General features: G+C 40.9%; 1 protein-coding gene across 1 annotated transcript in view; it reads left to right on the plus strand.

The window, feature by feature from the left end:
* MICOS10 (mitochondrial contact site and cristae organizing system subunit 10) overlaps nucleotides 1-12,880 on the plus strand; it is a 31,623-nt gene extending 18,743 nt beyond the window's left edge. The window contains exons 2-4 of the mRNA XM_036349079.1: nucleotides 8,740-8,787; nucleotides 9,992-10,101; nucleotides 12,625-12,880. Coding sequence (XP_036204972.1) covers nucleotides 8,740-8,787; nucleotides 9,992-10,101; nucleotides 12,625-12,639 — 173 coding nt within the window. The 3' untranslated portion in view covers nucleotides 12,640-12,880. The remainder of the gene's footprint in view (nucleotides 1-8,739; nucleotides 8,788-9,991; nucleotides 10,102-12,624) is intronic.
* The last annotated feature ends 3,341 nt before the right edge of the window (nucleotides 12,881-16,221 follow it).

Below are 16,221 nucleotides of genomic sequence, written 5' to 3' on the forward strand. Positions count from 1 at the left end.
TCTCGATCACAAGCTCCCCAAGGAAGAGAGACAGTGTCTTACTTATTTCTGACCCATGTTGAACCCAGTACTTTTACCCTTCAGTGCTCAGTAAATACTTAACATTTCGATTTATTCTTTTAAAAAAAATATTTTTATTGATTTTAGAGAGAGGAAAGGAGAGGAAGAGAGCGATAGAAACATCAATGATGAGAGATAATCATTGATTGGCTGCCTCCTTCACACCCCCTATTGGGGATCAAGCCTGAAACCTAGGCATGTGCCCTGATTGGGAATTGAACTGTAACCTACTGGTTCATGGGTTGACCCTCAACCACTGAGCCACACTGGCTGGGATTGATTTGTTCTTGAAAGACTTTTTGTGGGAAAAGACAAGGACATGGACTCTGCAATGAACTGTTCTTCCAAGCTTTCTGCACACATTATGCTGTTTCATCTCACTGTCCCCAGTCAAGGGATAGGCACTGTTAATGTTAGTAGTCTTAGTTTCCATATGAAAAGTTATATAATTTACCCAAGGACCGACACACAACTACTAAGTAACTAACCAGTATTCTCAATCATGCTTAATTAACCTGTCTTACCCCCAAGCCCATATAACTTTATAACTGAAGTATAACTACTATATAACATTCCTCACTTTTCAAAGTATAAATACTACATACTGGAGTGGTGTGCTCCAAGAGTAAAGAAACAAATCTATTCTCAGTGCCTTCTACTTAATAAATGCTAGTAAAAGTTGATCAACTAAATGTAAGGAAAAGAAAATGCTGAATTTTTCTCGGTTGAATTTTTCATTTGAATCAGGAATAGGCAACAACATAATAGCTATAGTGTTGGTGTACATAGGGTACACTGGGTCCCTGATTCTTATCTTTACTTCCACAAGGAGGAGAATCTAGTTACTGATATTGATGAGGAGGGACTAGAGGTGTTGGGAGGGAAGGGAATCGAAAAAATACCCTTTTGAGCAGTTTGGAGTCATTTATCAGCCCTCAGCCCATTTGGATTAATTTATCGCCAGTCAGTGCACAGGGAAGTATTTCCTGGCTTCATTTGTTGACTTTCTCATTGCTTCTGAGTAATTTCAGATTTTTGTTACCACTCCTGATAAGTCAGATATCTGTGGTGTCTTTATTTTCTTGAGGAACTAAAGAGTAACATAGTCATAAATTACGCAGGCATAGTGATACAGTCCAGAAAAACACTTTGTTGTCACATGTAACAATAGACAGGGCCACTGATCTCTCTCTGAGGTTTATCTCGGTGTATAGGAAAGAGCCATGACTTTGGACACAGACAGCCTGCGTTTGAATTCTACTTTTACAGGTGTGTGTACTTGGGGAAGTCACTTAACCCCTCTGCACTGTTTTCTCTTCTGTAAGACCGGATTAGGATACACCTAAAAGGTGGTTCTGTGGGTCAAATGAAATCATGTATAGAAACATAATACAGTGCCTGACACTGTAAATGTTGTTACCTCCGAAGTACCTCCCCCTAAATAAATGTAATGCATCTTTTATTTATTGAAACTTAATTCTATTTTTTTTTTTTTGGTGTATAACATGTTTCTTGATTTGTGCATTCTTGGAAAGTTGTGTGGCTGTCAGGATTCTGAAAGTTGGATCATATGCTCTTGCACTCATTTAAAAAGGACCCTTTTTAGTTAAGGTTGTTTAGCAGGGGTGGGCAAACTTTTTGACTCGAGGGCCACAATGGGTTCTTAAACTGGACCGGAGGGCCAGAACAAAAGCATGGATGGAGTGTTTGTGTGAACTAATATAAATTCAAAGTAAACATCATTACATAAAAGGGTACGGTCTTTTTTTTTTTTTTTAGTTTTATTCATTTCAAACGGGCCGAATCCGGCCCGAAGGCCATAGTTTGCCCACAGCTGGTTTAGAGCATCCTCCCAATACGCCAGGGTTGTGGGCTGGATCCCTGGTCAGGGCATGTACAAGAATCAATCAGTGAATGTATGGATGAGTGGAACAACAAATCGATGTTTCTCTCGTGCGCCTTCCTCCACCCCTGCCCTTCCTCTCTCTCAGATTAATGAATTAAAAAAAAAATGTGGTGCCCAGAGACCCATTACAAAAGAAACCTTTTGTGAATTTGGCTTTTCTTGAAGCAGAACTTACCAGTAATGCCTTCCACGTTTACCTTCCCTATCTTTACTCCTTTTTGCTGACTGGTTTACTTGTTCTGGTCAGAATGTGGGCAGTTGATGTCCACCTAGAAATTCCTATAGATGTTCTAGCCTCGGTCTAGTCTGGATGGCCATAGGAAGGTTAAGGTCTTGTTAAATAGCTACTTTCCTAATCTGTTTCCTCTATACCCTGCAGCAATGTTGACTTTTGAGAAGCTGATTAACACAGACCTATTTTACCATCTCTGGGTCTTTGGTCTGGCACTCTTTCTTGGTTAATTCACATGATTTGGCATTTACACATGGACACCTGGGACAATCTGTCTTTGCCTCAAAGGATTAAGTAACACAGCTTGGAACTGACTGAAAACTTTTTTTCCCCCTCATAAATTGGGCCCTGAGCATCTTTCATAAATCAGGAATGTTTCTTGGAAATGTAGTTCTGACTAAATTCAGTCCCTAGGGTACTTTTCTATAAAAGCACATTCATGTTTGTTCTGTCATAGCAAGTGCATTTGATGGTTGTAATAGTGTTGATAGAAACGTGATTGAACAGGAAAACATGCCCATTATAAATAGGTCAATTTGATAGTAATCCATGTTCAAAGCATAAATATAGCTTTATTAAACACAGATAGCTCTAGGAAAATCTTTATAATGTTTTAGAGCAAAGTGTTCTAGTTCAACAGTAAGTCTAAAGGAATCCCCTATTTAAAATATATATCAAAATCTGATGTATTCCTAGAAACAATTGCTGATGCCAATGAAATATAGTCAACTGTGCAAAGAGAGAGGGGAAAGGATCAAACTTTCAGCTGTGGCTCACCCTCAGTGTGATCCTGAATGAGTCAGTGACTGGCATTTTAATAGAGGGTTAACTATTATATTACACCTTCAAAAATATATATATTTTTATTGATTTCAGAGGATGGGAGAGGGAGAGAGAGGAACATCAATGATGAGAGAGAATCATTGATCGGCTGCCTACTGCACGCCCCCTACTGAAGAATGTTCTGGCAACCTGGGCATATGCCCTGACCAGGAATCAAACCGCAAATTCCTGATTCATAGATCCATGCTCAACCACTGAGCTACATTGGACGGGCTATTTTACATTACACTTTTGATGTCTTTTGAGTTTTATTAAAGCGGTGGCAGAATTTACTACCACTTGTTAAATTCTATCAGACACTGCTATATACGTTACATTTTCCTTATACAGCAGCCCTGGAAGATTGTCTTCACTCTACAGATGAACACATTGAGGTTGTGCGGGGTTAAGTCATTGACCGGAGGTCAGAGAGCCAGCAGGTCAGGAGTCAGCAGTGGTTTGAACTTAGCCTGTCTCACTACAACATCCGTGTTCCTGCCATTCCACTCAGCAGGAGAACGAGCCCTGCATTTTCTGGAAGCTGTATCTTTTCTTTCAGACATTTAAGAATAAAGTTGTTTGGCTCATGGCTACTAACATCTTAAAAACTTGCTTGTAATCCCTGTAGCTTCTCATATTTATAAACTGCCAGTTGCCTATGGCAAAGTTTCTGCTCATATATCTTGATAAATGATATTGTACAAATTAAAATGGAGTTGCTTTGCTATTTCAATTAATTTATAGCTACAGATCAAACTTAGCATTGATAACTATATATTAGAATTTAGGAGCTTGGTTTGAAGTGTTAACTGTGAGCTGGAGTGAGATCTTAATTATCATATAAACAACATATACTAAATAGACAAATGAGGTAGGTTTGTGGACTTTTTTCCTCCCTCTGAAATTTTAGAGACATGTTTTCTAAGAAGATTTTTGAGGATTTGCTTTTTCTGCGCCTCTTCAAACAATGAGTTATCCCATCTTAATCGAAAGTCCATTGGCAGTTGGCAACTTTTACAAAGTGGATTGGGCAGGAGCATGCGCTGCTCTGGCTTGTTTTGTTGAGGCACTAACATCCAAAGTACATTTCTCCCCCAAGACTGCAATCGGGATATGTAGACTGCTTGTTAATTCTTGCTGATTATGTCTGCTTCCCACTTATTTGCGGTGAGTAAAGCTTTATGACATGTGGCATGGTGAGGGCAAAGATTTTTCTAAATAAAGTTTCATTGACTAACTGGAAACTATCCATATGTCACAGTAATAGGCATCAGCGTGTATTTCCCCTTCTTTCTTACACAGAATGTGGCTTAATGTGTACACTTGGCATACCTCTATTAGTTCTTTTTAATTTATTACAGAATTCACTTGGGCATAAGATAAGGCAATGTTTTATATGTAGTTAGTGGGAGTGAGTTCTCTGTTGTTTTGTTATTAAAATAGTATCAGATGAACTGTTAGGGAGTTGCTTCTTCCTAAAAATGTGTGTTTATCTACTAGCCAGTTTTATGATGTCCTTTTGGGCACTAAGCATGCATTAAAGTGCAGGGTTAGATTGATTTGGAGTAATTTCTTTTCGAAAGAATTTGTGCCAATTCTTTTTCCTCTCCAAAAGAAATGGTTTCAGAGCATGGGCTCTTTGCCTAATGTCAATTCCATAAGGCTCCTCTGTTGTGGGGTGTTTTTTTTTCTTGCCCCCGCCCCCCCTCCATCTTCTCCTCTTAATTGGGCTGTGCCATGAGGAAGATGTGTACCTGTAATCAGGCATTTCTTTACTTTAGGGTTATTTGTCATTCCAGACAGCGTGGACCAAAAGAACAGGCTTGTGTGGGGGGAGGCAGAGTTATATAAACTGTGTTCGTAGTTAAATATTTGCTTCCAGGGAAGGTGAAAAATGCTTTGTACTTTTTCCTTTGGCTTTTTTCCTGTAAGGGAGCTTGTCATGCAACAACAGAAAAAAAGTGGCCAAAGGCAGAGAAAACGCTTCTCTTTTCCATGTTGGTTTGTTTTTATTGTAAGACAAACCTTTCATGTTTTATTGTTAATGAAGTTTAAACCTGGTGTAGAGGTGCCAATCTTTAGTGGAAACAGCTGCAGAGTTGGTGTCCCCTGATCAGGTGGGACTTTCTTTGAAGCAACATGTTGCCTTTTAAAAGAAAATCGAGCATGTGAGAACTTGAACCTGTAAAACTCATCAGTTCCACCATTGTTTGTCTCTTAAATAACTGAGATAGTTAACTTTAAGTAAAACACTGGCATTTAAAAATCATTTTATGTATTTTTTTTCTGAAGAGGATAGTCTTGTTATTTTGTGTCTTAAAAATATAGAAATGGAGGGGGAGATTCACTCTTAAGAATTGAAGACGGGCCTGGCCGGTTTGGCTCAGTGGGTAGAGCGTCGGCCTGTGGATTCAAGGGTCCTGGGTTCGATTCCGGTCAAGGGCATGTGCCTTGGTTGCGGGCACATCCCCAGTGGGGAGTGTGCAGGAGGCAGCTGATCGATGTTTCTCTCTCATCGATGTTTCTGGCTCTCTATCTCTCTCCCTTCCTCTCCGTAGAAAATCAATAAAATATATTAAAAAAAAAAAAAAGAATTGAAGACGCAGCAGCTCAATTTAACAGATCGTAGAGGACAGCCTGTCTTTGGCTAGTCTGAAATATGATTTTAACCTTATACTATACTTGCAAAACTAGGTGGTTGGGCATATACCTGAACTTAAATGAAGTCTAGAGATTAAAGGTTTTCTACTCTATATTGATTGATGTTGAAGCATTTCTCATCTTTGTGGTTGAGCGATACGTTAGGAGTGGGCTTAGCATCTTTCTTGGTCTACTGCTAGGAAAATCGAGCATCAGAGAGCTTTTTTTCCTTGGGGGGGAAATAGGAGAGACAGGGATGGAGTCAGAGGGACAAGAAAAATGCTGAAATATTTTCCTTTTGGGCTTTTGATTTGTTTGCCAAAAAATTGCCTTCCAGATGGAGAAGACCAAAAGCTCTGATTGTAAGCCATTATGTTTTTACTGGCCTCCCTCCCCATCCCATTGCCTGGTTTGAAATCTGTAAGCCAGTCCAAATCCTTTACCTCATTTTCTAGTACCAATTTACTGTCTTACTCATCTTCCAGCTGCAAGGGGGTGAGGCAAGTCGTTTTGAAACTGAGCCCTGTGCCATTTTATAAATCAAGCAACACAGATTCTCGCCAAGGAGTATCAATCGCGATAGCTCCCATTTCTCTGAAGTTCTTGACTCATGCCTACCAGGTAGATTTGTTCTGTGACATGTGCGGTCGGATTAGTCTGGGAATGAATCTGAACAAGCCCATTTGGCCTTGTGTAGACTTGTTACCTGGTTGCCTAGTGTTCTGGCCTGTTGCATAGGAAGCACAATTTGTTTTTGGCTGTATCTTACTGAACTGGCAGTAGAAATCTTGATACTCCAGTTTCCCTTGGGAGGTAGTGATTGTTTTGGGGTTAATATTGTAGGGGAATCCAATGTCAGGACATATCGTGATATAGTGGCTTTGGAGTCTGGCAGACTTGGGCCCAATTCACTGCTCTACCACTAGCTAAACAGTGTCCTTGAGCACGTTATTTTCTGTGTCTGGAAAATGGGGCGTAAGACCATATCAGGTTGTTTGGTTTAATAATTTTTTGAAAGGAAGAAAATGTTGGGTATTTATGGGAAATACTGAAATGTTAGTTCCTTTTCTTTCTCATTATGTCGATCCTGAGTATGTTAATCATTGTGGTCTGTAAACTGACTAGTTTTCTACCATTTTTTAAAATTACATGGAAATTGGGATGACATGAGTGATTTTTAAATATTGCATAGTAAAGTTGGGCACCAAATCATTACCTAATGCAGGGTCTATTGGACAGGGCAAAGTAATAAATTTTTTTTAATTAAAATTCATGTTTGTGTAGCATATAGTCAGAGGAAAGAAACATACATCATGGCCACATATATATGATAGGGGAGAATTATCAGAAATCACTCCGGGTAATAGCATAAATACTTTCCTCAAGCCAACATCAACTGGATTGTTGCATAGGTGGATTAAAAAACACACACACAAAAAGGTGTGGGCTGGCCATTGTGGTTCAGTGGTTTTTGAGCATCAACCCATGAACCAGGAGGTCACTGTTTGGTTCCCGGTTAGGGTACATGCCCTGGTTGCAGGCTCAATCCCTGGAGGCTGCCTATCGATGATTCTCTCTCATCACTGATGTTTCTCTCTCTCTCCCCTCCCCTCCCCTCCCCTCCCCTCCTCTCTCTGAAATCAATAAAAACATATTTTAAAAAAAGATGTGGGTTAGCCTGCTTGCTCTGATGAAGTTCTCTGTGTTTGGAGCAGAAAGGGTCAGATTGGTAGACTGAGGAGTACTTGAATGTTCACGTTGTGATAGCCTAAAATCATGGTTAGCTAGGAAGGAAGCTCTTGGAATGTCAGTAGCACAGATTTGAAAACCATTCAGGCAAATGAGAACTGGGACTTTTATGTGGTGCTTAATCAGTTAACTGCCACGATATTTTGAATTTAATTTAAAAAGGTCTGCTGCTTGCGTCTGTAGACGCTTATGGCGTACAAATGGTTAATTGTAAAGATGCTAGTCAGGTGCTCCGTTGGATCATGGAACGGACAGTTAGTAAAGAGCATCAGCATGCTATGAAAGGTGCAAAGACAGCTGTCAAATCTGAAGGGAAAAAATCAGATTTTGGTTCTCTTCCTTGGCATATATAAATTTTTTGATAATGGGAAAATAAGTTTATCTCAAAGTTTGGGACATGTATCACTACAGTAGTATGTGAGGTGATGTTTTTTTCCTAAAGTGGTACCACAGACAAATATTTTTATTTTACAGTTCTATATTCATTTTAACACACTTTGTGGAAAAAATATAGCTAGCACTCAAATCTATGATTATACCAATATTATTACTTAAGTTGAGGCTAAAATTATTTAATTAAATACATGCATTGATAATTTTTCAAAAAAACTATTAAGTAAATAATTATACAGGTGATGTGTGGATGTAGCAGAAATTGACAGTAGCACTAGAATGACCAATGTTTGAGAAATACTGGTAAAAATTAGGATTTGGTCCTTTTTTTCAAGCTTAGATGCCTGTGAAATTTAATTTAAAATTAGATATTTATAAATTTTTTCTACCAAACCATTAAGATAGACTTTTGTGTGTGTTCTTTTATTTTGGAAAATAGTGGTTAAAAATGCCCTATGAGTAAAATGAGGGGAGGGGATTAAGCTCCACGTGTGTACACTCTGACTTGTGACAACCTTTAGGAATTATTCTGGCTCACTCCTTTCCATCTTCACTCAAACTGTTGAAATGATAGGAGCTTCCAGTTGACATCATTATTTCTGATATTCTGGCTGTGGCGCCCTGCAGAGGAGGGTGGGAAGGCATTCCCCAGCGGTGCAGAGCTCTCCTCAAGAACAGTTTCTCAGCTTGTTCTCACCGCCCAAGACTTATTAGACAGAATAGAGAATAACGTTTTTAGCCCCTGTTGTGGGCAGGGGACAAAGGGCATCTAAAAAGCCTCTGATAACAAGAAGGAAGGTTAGAAGTGAAAAAATCAACTGTGAACCAAATTATGAAAAAAAATCATTATAGATGTTCACATTTATGAAATGTTCGTTTTATTTTTTTGTCAAGTTACTATTAATGAGATGTAATATTTTTTCCCTCCTCTTCACAGGTACTGGTTTTGGATTAGGACTTGTTTTCTCACTTACCTTCTTTAAAAGTAAGTATGACTGCCCTAACCGGTTTGGCTCAGTGGATAGAGTGTCGGCCTGTGGACTGAAGGGTCCCAGGTTCGATTCCGGTCAAGGGCATGTGCCTTGGTTGTGGTCATATCCCCAGTAGGAGGTGTGCAGGAGGCAGCTGATTGATGTTTCTCTCTCATTGATGTTTCTAGCTTTCTATCCTTCTCCCTTCCTCTCTGTAAAAAATCAATAAAATATATTAAAAAAATAAATAAATATAAGTAAGTATGGCTGTCTTTCTAGCATAATGTCCTAGTGTACATACAGTAGCAGGAACACTTCTGGAAGGCACATCTGCACGACTGCCAACCCAGCCATTTATGGGGTTAGGTAGCTAGACAGTGTGGACTCAAAAGAGGTCAAAATGGGTTGAGCATCTTCAGCATTGCCCTTGGGCATTGAGTCAGGTGCTTGATATCAAAAATATGATATCATTTTAAAATGTACTTTATGCCAGTGAGTCATTTGGCCAAATCTACATGCTCAAATATTTCTAATTATAATTTTTTTTGGAAAGGAACTTGAAAATGAGAGTTCTGCTAGTGATAAAAACAAGTAGGCCAGAAATTATTCTAAGCAAATAGGCTATATCCCTTTCATTCTGTAGAGGAGCTGAAGTTTGGCTGTTGACCTCTTTCCATCAAGAACAGTGGGAATCCATAACTAGAGAATCATAAGTAACACATATTGCTGATACGAAATAATCATTTACAGTATTGGCTTAAGTAAACCTTATGACTTACTATAATAAAAATATATAAATATTGGTTAAAATCTTAGATATTTTAAAAATTCAAGCACCTTACTGAAATATTTTTTTAGAGTTAAAAAAATGGTTTAAGTGAGCAAATGATTAGAACTGATAAAGAGAAGTTAAAAGGTTCAAGTATGTCTACTCTTTTTATAGTGTACCATTATATACGATGCACATCTACCATTATTAATACCTCAAACCTGGCAGCATAAGTACTTAATAAGTACTTGGTAAATTAATAAGTTTACCAATAGCCTCCCTCTTCCTTTTATTGACTGTTGAAACATTGACAAAATGTGGCATAGTGTCATCTGTGTGGTGCATGCTGACTATTTACTGAACCCTCAGTAGGTGGATTTGAGCCAGAAAAAAAGCTGTATCTGCTCCTAATGGTCCCCTGTTGGGACTTTCCCTTTTCTGCTCACTAGGAAGAATGTGGCCACTAGCCTTTGGTTCCGGCATGGGATTGGGAATGGCCTACTCCAACTGTCAGCATGATTTCCAGGCTCCGTACCTTCTACATGGAAAATATGTCAAAGTATGTACCGATATGATATTTCTCTTTCTTTCCAAAGAAAAAGCTTGCTCCTCAGTCGCTGAAGAATTTTTTATAGTATATATAATGAATAAACTGTGCATGTCACGTGGTACCACTGAGATCCCAATTGCTCTTTGGCTTTTAGTGATGTTGACACCGCTTTGGTTCCTAAAGTCTCTCCCCTCCCCTCTTCCTGGAGATGCATATGTGCATTCAGATCTCTGCTCATATGTTAGCTGACTGGAACTGACAAACCTGCCTGAAAGTGAATCATCGTAGTAAAGTAGATTTGTGTTAAATATCTATAAGTAGCACTTTTGTTCAAGATCTCAGAGTGCCCTGTAAACATCTCATACATACTCAAACTAAACTTGCAGACTTCTGGGCCTCAGTCATTATTCTGCTTTTTATTGAAGAAGGCAGGTTCTTGACTGTATGTCCCACGTAATTCTGCCAAAGTCCTTGCCTACAGATGGATCTTTAACGATGAAGACAAGATGAAAAATATAGCACTTGCCTCAAGAGGGAAGAAGCTGGCACATTCCCTGAAGACTGTCCGTAGCAATGTTTCTTTCTCATGCCGTACTTTATAGGGCTGGTTACCATGGGGTGTAAGTGAAAGGATCATGGGAAGCTGTGTGCTCAAGGACAGAGGAGTGTATTTATTTTTGTATCCCCAGGACCTGGAACAAAGTAGGCACTCAAATAAATGTAAAATGAATGAAGTAAATGGTGGATTCTATTAGATGTGTTAATTGCCTCAGGCTTACTAAGGCATAACCTTTACAGCAGTACAAACTTCAATGAGGAACTTCACATTCCCTTGATATGTAGAATCATCTGCCTTCTTGGTTACCTGTGAGCTAGAATCACTGTGATCTGAGCAGCCTCAGGAGGCTAGTGGAAAGAGCACAGAACCAGGAGACCTGCATGTGAGTCCTGGTCTGTCACTTGCTTCCCATGTGGTCTTGAGTTACTCATTTCTGAGATTCTCTTTTCTATCTGTAAAATGAGGGTAATGCTTTCTACCTATAGGATTGTTGTGAGAATTAAATGTGAATATGGTTTTAAGCTGTGAGGTATTATATAAGTAGATATGTTCGTTATTGTAGTTGAGGGCAACCAAGGAAGGCTGATTGACTTGTCCATTGTTCCATCATAATAACAAGTAGAGCAGGAATGTGGTACAAATGAATGTCCCAATTCCGGTCAAAAGCTGTCACCAAATCTCAAAGGATAGCACCCCACCACAGCTTGGTAGCCTTTCTCTATAGAACCTGCCCACAGTGTCAGCTGCCTACCGACCATCCTATGTGTGTTTGGAGAGAGAATTGGGAGCAGGGATAGCTGGCCAGTTAGGAAGTAGCAGGCCTTTCGCCACTCTCCATATTAATGAACCATCTCTGCGCCAGAGCCAGGGTGAGGTAATCAGAGGGACAGCACAAGAGGAGGCTCAGCTGTGTGGCGCACAGCTGACGACAGGCAGTTTCCACTTCTCCCCCGCTCTTCACTTTATTGGCACCACAGCTGAATTTGGGGGAGAACCGAAAGGAACAGGAGAGGAGCTTCAGGTTTTTTAATTGTTTGAAATGTTCCAAACTGAGTTGCCATGGATAATGGCTCAGGGGTGATTATATGCATATTATATATTTAATGGATGGAAGTTACTGTGGAAAATATTGTTACATTTTTTACAGCCTTGTGTGTACTGCTCCAAAATGGCCTTGTAACTTTATCTGAACTTGAGTCTGTGCCTCGATGTTGTCATCCTCCATTCTCTAAAAAGGAGCAAAGTCCCAAGTTGGGGCTTTTCAGATGTGGTCATATTATGGTAATTGCTTCTTGAGTGCCAGTTATGCCCTGTGGGTCATCCTAGGTGCTCTGTGTTCTTTCTCTAGACCTCCCTGCCCCCAATAGATTTGTGAGCGAGATGTTATTATCCTCATTCAGAAGATGAGAAATCTGAATTTTACTGAGGTTAAGAAACTTGCCAAAGCTCCCATCATTAGTGGGCTGTTTGATTCTGGACTCATGTTTTTTCCACTCACCTGTCATCTGTCCCTTTGATGGGTTTAGGAATATGCTTATTCCGGTACCAACTGTTTAGCCCTATTCTGCTCCTTTCACTTTCTCCTTCCTTAAAGTTTGGGGAACCTCTCTTCAGAACCTGGGCAGGATGTATACAGTCCCCTTGTGAGACGGGTTTTTTTCTTTTTTTTGGTTGGTTGGTGTTGTTTTGTGGTGGTGGTGGTTGCTGAGAGAGAAAGAGAGAGATTTGTTGTTCCACTTGTTTATGCATTCATTGGTTGATTCTTGTATGTGCCCTGACCAGGAATCAAACCCACAACCTTGGCAAATTGGGACTATGCTCTAACCAACTGAGCTACCCGGCCAGAGCTTGAGACAGTTTTAAAGTAAACCGGGTGGTAAGCTTTAAGGCCCACTGGTCCTGGAGCAGCAAGTTAGAGGGAGTTGTCACAATGCCATCGGTACAGTTGTAACCTGAGTGTCCTTACTTTACAGGAGCAGAAGCAGTGACTTAACACCTGAGAACATCTCAGTGGGAGGAGAAGAGAAATCATGTTTATTCCTCAGGAATACTGAAGTGCCCTGGAGTAAGCTGACATTCTTCTGTAACAATGTTATCAGCAGTGCTCTAAACTCCAGCACACTGTTTATGTATTTGAAACCAAGTCTGTTTCTTGTTTTGTATTTTCTCTCTGGAAATTGCAAGGAGGTGGTCTTAAAAGAAATAAATTAAACAAAAATAGGCAGCTTAGTGCATTGCCTGCATTTCTTTGCCTTTGTATCTGAGCATGAGGAAGATTATACTTGAACTGCCAACAGCTGTGCCCGCCTGGTCCCAAGCTCTGAGAACCTTCCTGAAACCACAGCCGTGGTGCATTCCTAATGTGTAGTTTTCAGAACTGCTTCCCCCTCGTAAATCGGAGGTTGGAAGTTGCTGCTGCGTTGTCTGGTGAAGATGACGAATGTCTTGAGAAGCCTCGCCTCGTGATAGCAGCTCTTTACCATCTGTGTGTTCTTCTCACCAGCGGGCCCAGCAGGGCACGTTTCAGCTGAGCCTACTCACTGAGGCTGCATCCGCGGGTGTGCAACCTGCTGTGCTGAAGGCTCACTATCTGATGGCACAGTTTCCTGCAGCTTCACGGAGCTTGACGGTGCAGGCTTCAGCACTGGGGGCTTTGTCCTGAGGTTTGGGAGAGTGCATGGCATACCCACCTGGCTGGAAGGACACGTGGAGGCTTGATATTTGTTTTCATGTGGCAACTGAAATTTGAAGACAAAAGGGCCACTTCTAATGCCCCCCTGTGAGTTTATTCCTTTGGTTTCACCTGAAACAGGAAGGCTGGACACAAGTCGTAGCAATTTCTTCTGAAAATATGCAGAACCCCAAAACTCAGTCTTTCATATCTTGTTTCTTTTTATAATAAAACTAGAGCCCAGTGCATGAAATTCGTGCAAGGGGCTTAGTACTCACAGCCTCGACTGCCGCGGCCAGCCCTTGCAAGTCCCGTCTTTGTCTGGAAGGTCTTTGGGCTTTTTGGTCTAATTAGCATATTAGCTCTTTATTACATAGGATTAAGATGGACAGAGATGATCCCCCCTGTTCCTCTTTCCTGTAAATGTTGACTGAGCAACTACTGTGAGTTTGGCACTGTTGTAGACAGCAGATATAGGTGTGGATGGAAAGACAAGACACACTCCCCTGCCTTCACGGAGCTTAGAGTTTGATGGAAGGACAGACAGACAAACTCTTAAAAGAAAAAAACCCAGCAACCTGTTTCATCCCTTACACTTGTCTTCTCCATATTTGCTTTACAAGTTAATATTTCGTCCCAATTTTTCCATTTTTATTTAGGCAGGGAAAAGAATAAGAGGTCCCCCTCCCCTAACCCCGCCCCGATAAGTCAACACCAGAAAACAATATTCCCACTAATTCTCTAGACATGTCAGAAGACTGGAGTGGAAACGGTTACTGGAATCAGACTTTCCTGTCATTAGTTATTAGGTTTTAGGCATTTATTTGGATGAATCTCTCTGCCCAGCATCTTTGAAATACCACTTAAATGTTTTGATAAACTGGTGAGCTCTATGAGGGAATAGTTCTGGGCAGAGGCCAGCCAAAGGAAGCATTGGCTGTTTGCTTTAATTCAGACTACTTTGTATTCCTGTCTTGTAGCTCTTAGCAGAGACTGGCCCAAAGCACAATGCTCGATCTTGTCCCCACGCCCTGCCCCCATCTCAAGTCAACCTCAGAGAGTTCCAGCTTGTTGGCAAAGGCATACGTTCTGTTCTAAGTTTCACTAGGAATTCAAGTCCTCTGGGGCCCTGTTCCCTTGTGGGGTTGTGAAACTTTGACTTTGCTTCTTGTCTGCCCTTCTGAAACCAAATACAAGGAAATTCATGGGTTTAAGGGGAGAGAGAGAGAGATGGGAACCCAACTGGGCACAGAATACTAGGATAAAACTGGCGCCCCAAAAGAGGCCTGTTCTGCCAACATACATAAATACATATAGTCTGAGCTTGACACTATAATTTGGCCCAAAACAATATGTATTTTGAATTCATTTAGGTGAATGGTTTTAGCATTCCCAGTACCCACTGGGGAACCTTTATCGGGCTGCATTTGCCTTATGCAGAATTATGCCTTTGTTCTGAGAAATGGCCTCAGAACACACTCAATCGAGTTGTCTCCTTTAGTGAGTGTCATCCTTTCTCATCCATTTCAAAAGATCTAAGGATGCAGCCTTGAAATCCTGCTTGCAGAAAATGCAGAGATCGGGCATGGAGGAGAAAACCTATGTAGTTTGCTTTAAGTTTTTCCAAACCTCACTGCTTACATTTTTTTATGTAACCAAGCCATAATTACATTTTACTTGTTGTGGTGCAATCTGATTGTATTGTTGCAGGACTATTTTTGAACCTGTCCAAATAAACTCTGCAAAGCAGTTCCACAAGGATGGACTCCATGGGGCTGGAACAGCCTTCCTCCTGAGTAGTTCTGAGACACGAACGGTTTCCTGTTGCATGCTTTCTAATTACATAAATGCAAATGGGTGGAAGGGAGAAAGTGGAAATTCTAAGTACCAAAAGGAATGTTAAATTTAGGATAACAAGCTCATCTGGAAGCGATCACCACTTTTTTCTTTAAGTGTGTTGCAAGCACCACTTCCCCTCGGACACCAAAGGATGATTTCGGGTAAACCGACCTGGGCAGGGGCAGGGCAGAAGTTCCCATGTCCACTGAACAGCCTCCATGTGGAACACGTGTGAGAGTCAGTGATAAGTCATAGCGGACGGGAATAAGGGGTTGAGGCAGCATTATGCAGCAGGAAGAACACAGGATTTGGAATCAGAGGACCTGGGTCTGAGTTCCTACTCCACCATTTATTGCCAGGCAACCATGGGAATAGGGGGGGGGGGGGAGGGAAGGGGGGAGTTCCGTAAGCTTTCATCTGTAAAGGGAGAATAAGTAATTCCTACCTTACAGGCTTTGAAGATCAAATACATGTGCTAACACAAGCATTTAAAAAGTTGTTGCTATTTGAGTCTGAATAGAGTGCATGGTTTTAATGGTAAGTAGGGGATTGTTCCAGAACAGAAGGGCACATGTAATCTTTGGGCTCCATTTGGCTCTTAGAGTCTAAATTAGCAAAAGCTGAGGGAGAAAATGGATGTCTCAAATGAGTTCCTGGTAATAAAAAGCCTAAAAATGGTTAGAAAACTCTGTGTGTCTTCAAAAATAAGTATTAATGTCAGTTGTTTTCACTCTGTTAAGATACACATGAGTAAAGTCACGTGGCTTCTCCCCTCTGGCACTCCACCTTAGCTTTCTAAAAGTCAAGAGATGTACACTGAGCACCCCGTCTCACTGCGAGGCCAGGAAGGGGGAAGGAGAAGAGGACCCCAAAGAAGCAGAATGGGGAATTCAAGACTCCTCAAAAAGCTCTGGCTGGTAGGAGCAGGAAAGTGACGGGACGTTTGCATGCGGTATCATTAGCTTCAATTGTTCCATCCTCACCACCAGTTCAGTCAGAAGGTAGTGGGGGAAGGTAGTGTCAAGAATTCTAGGAGGAATTCAAGAGTGGGCAGGGAATG

This window comes from Myotis myotis, unplaced genomic scaffold, assembly GCF_014108235.1.
Source record: "Myotis myotis isolate mMyoMyo1 unplaced genomic scaffold, mMyoMyo1.p scaffold_m19_p_2, whole genome shotgun sequence".
In the NCBI taxonomy this organism is placed as follows: domain Eukaryota; kingdom Metazoa; phylum Chordata; class Mammalia; order Chiroptera; family Vespertilionidae; genus Myotis; species Myotis myotis.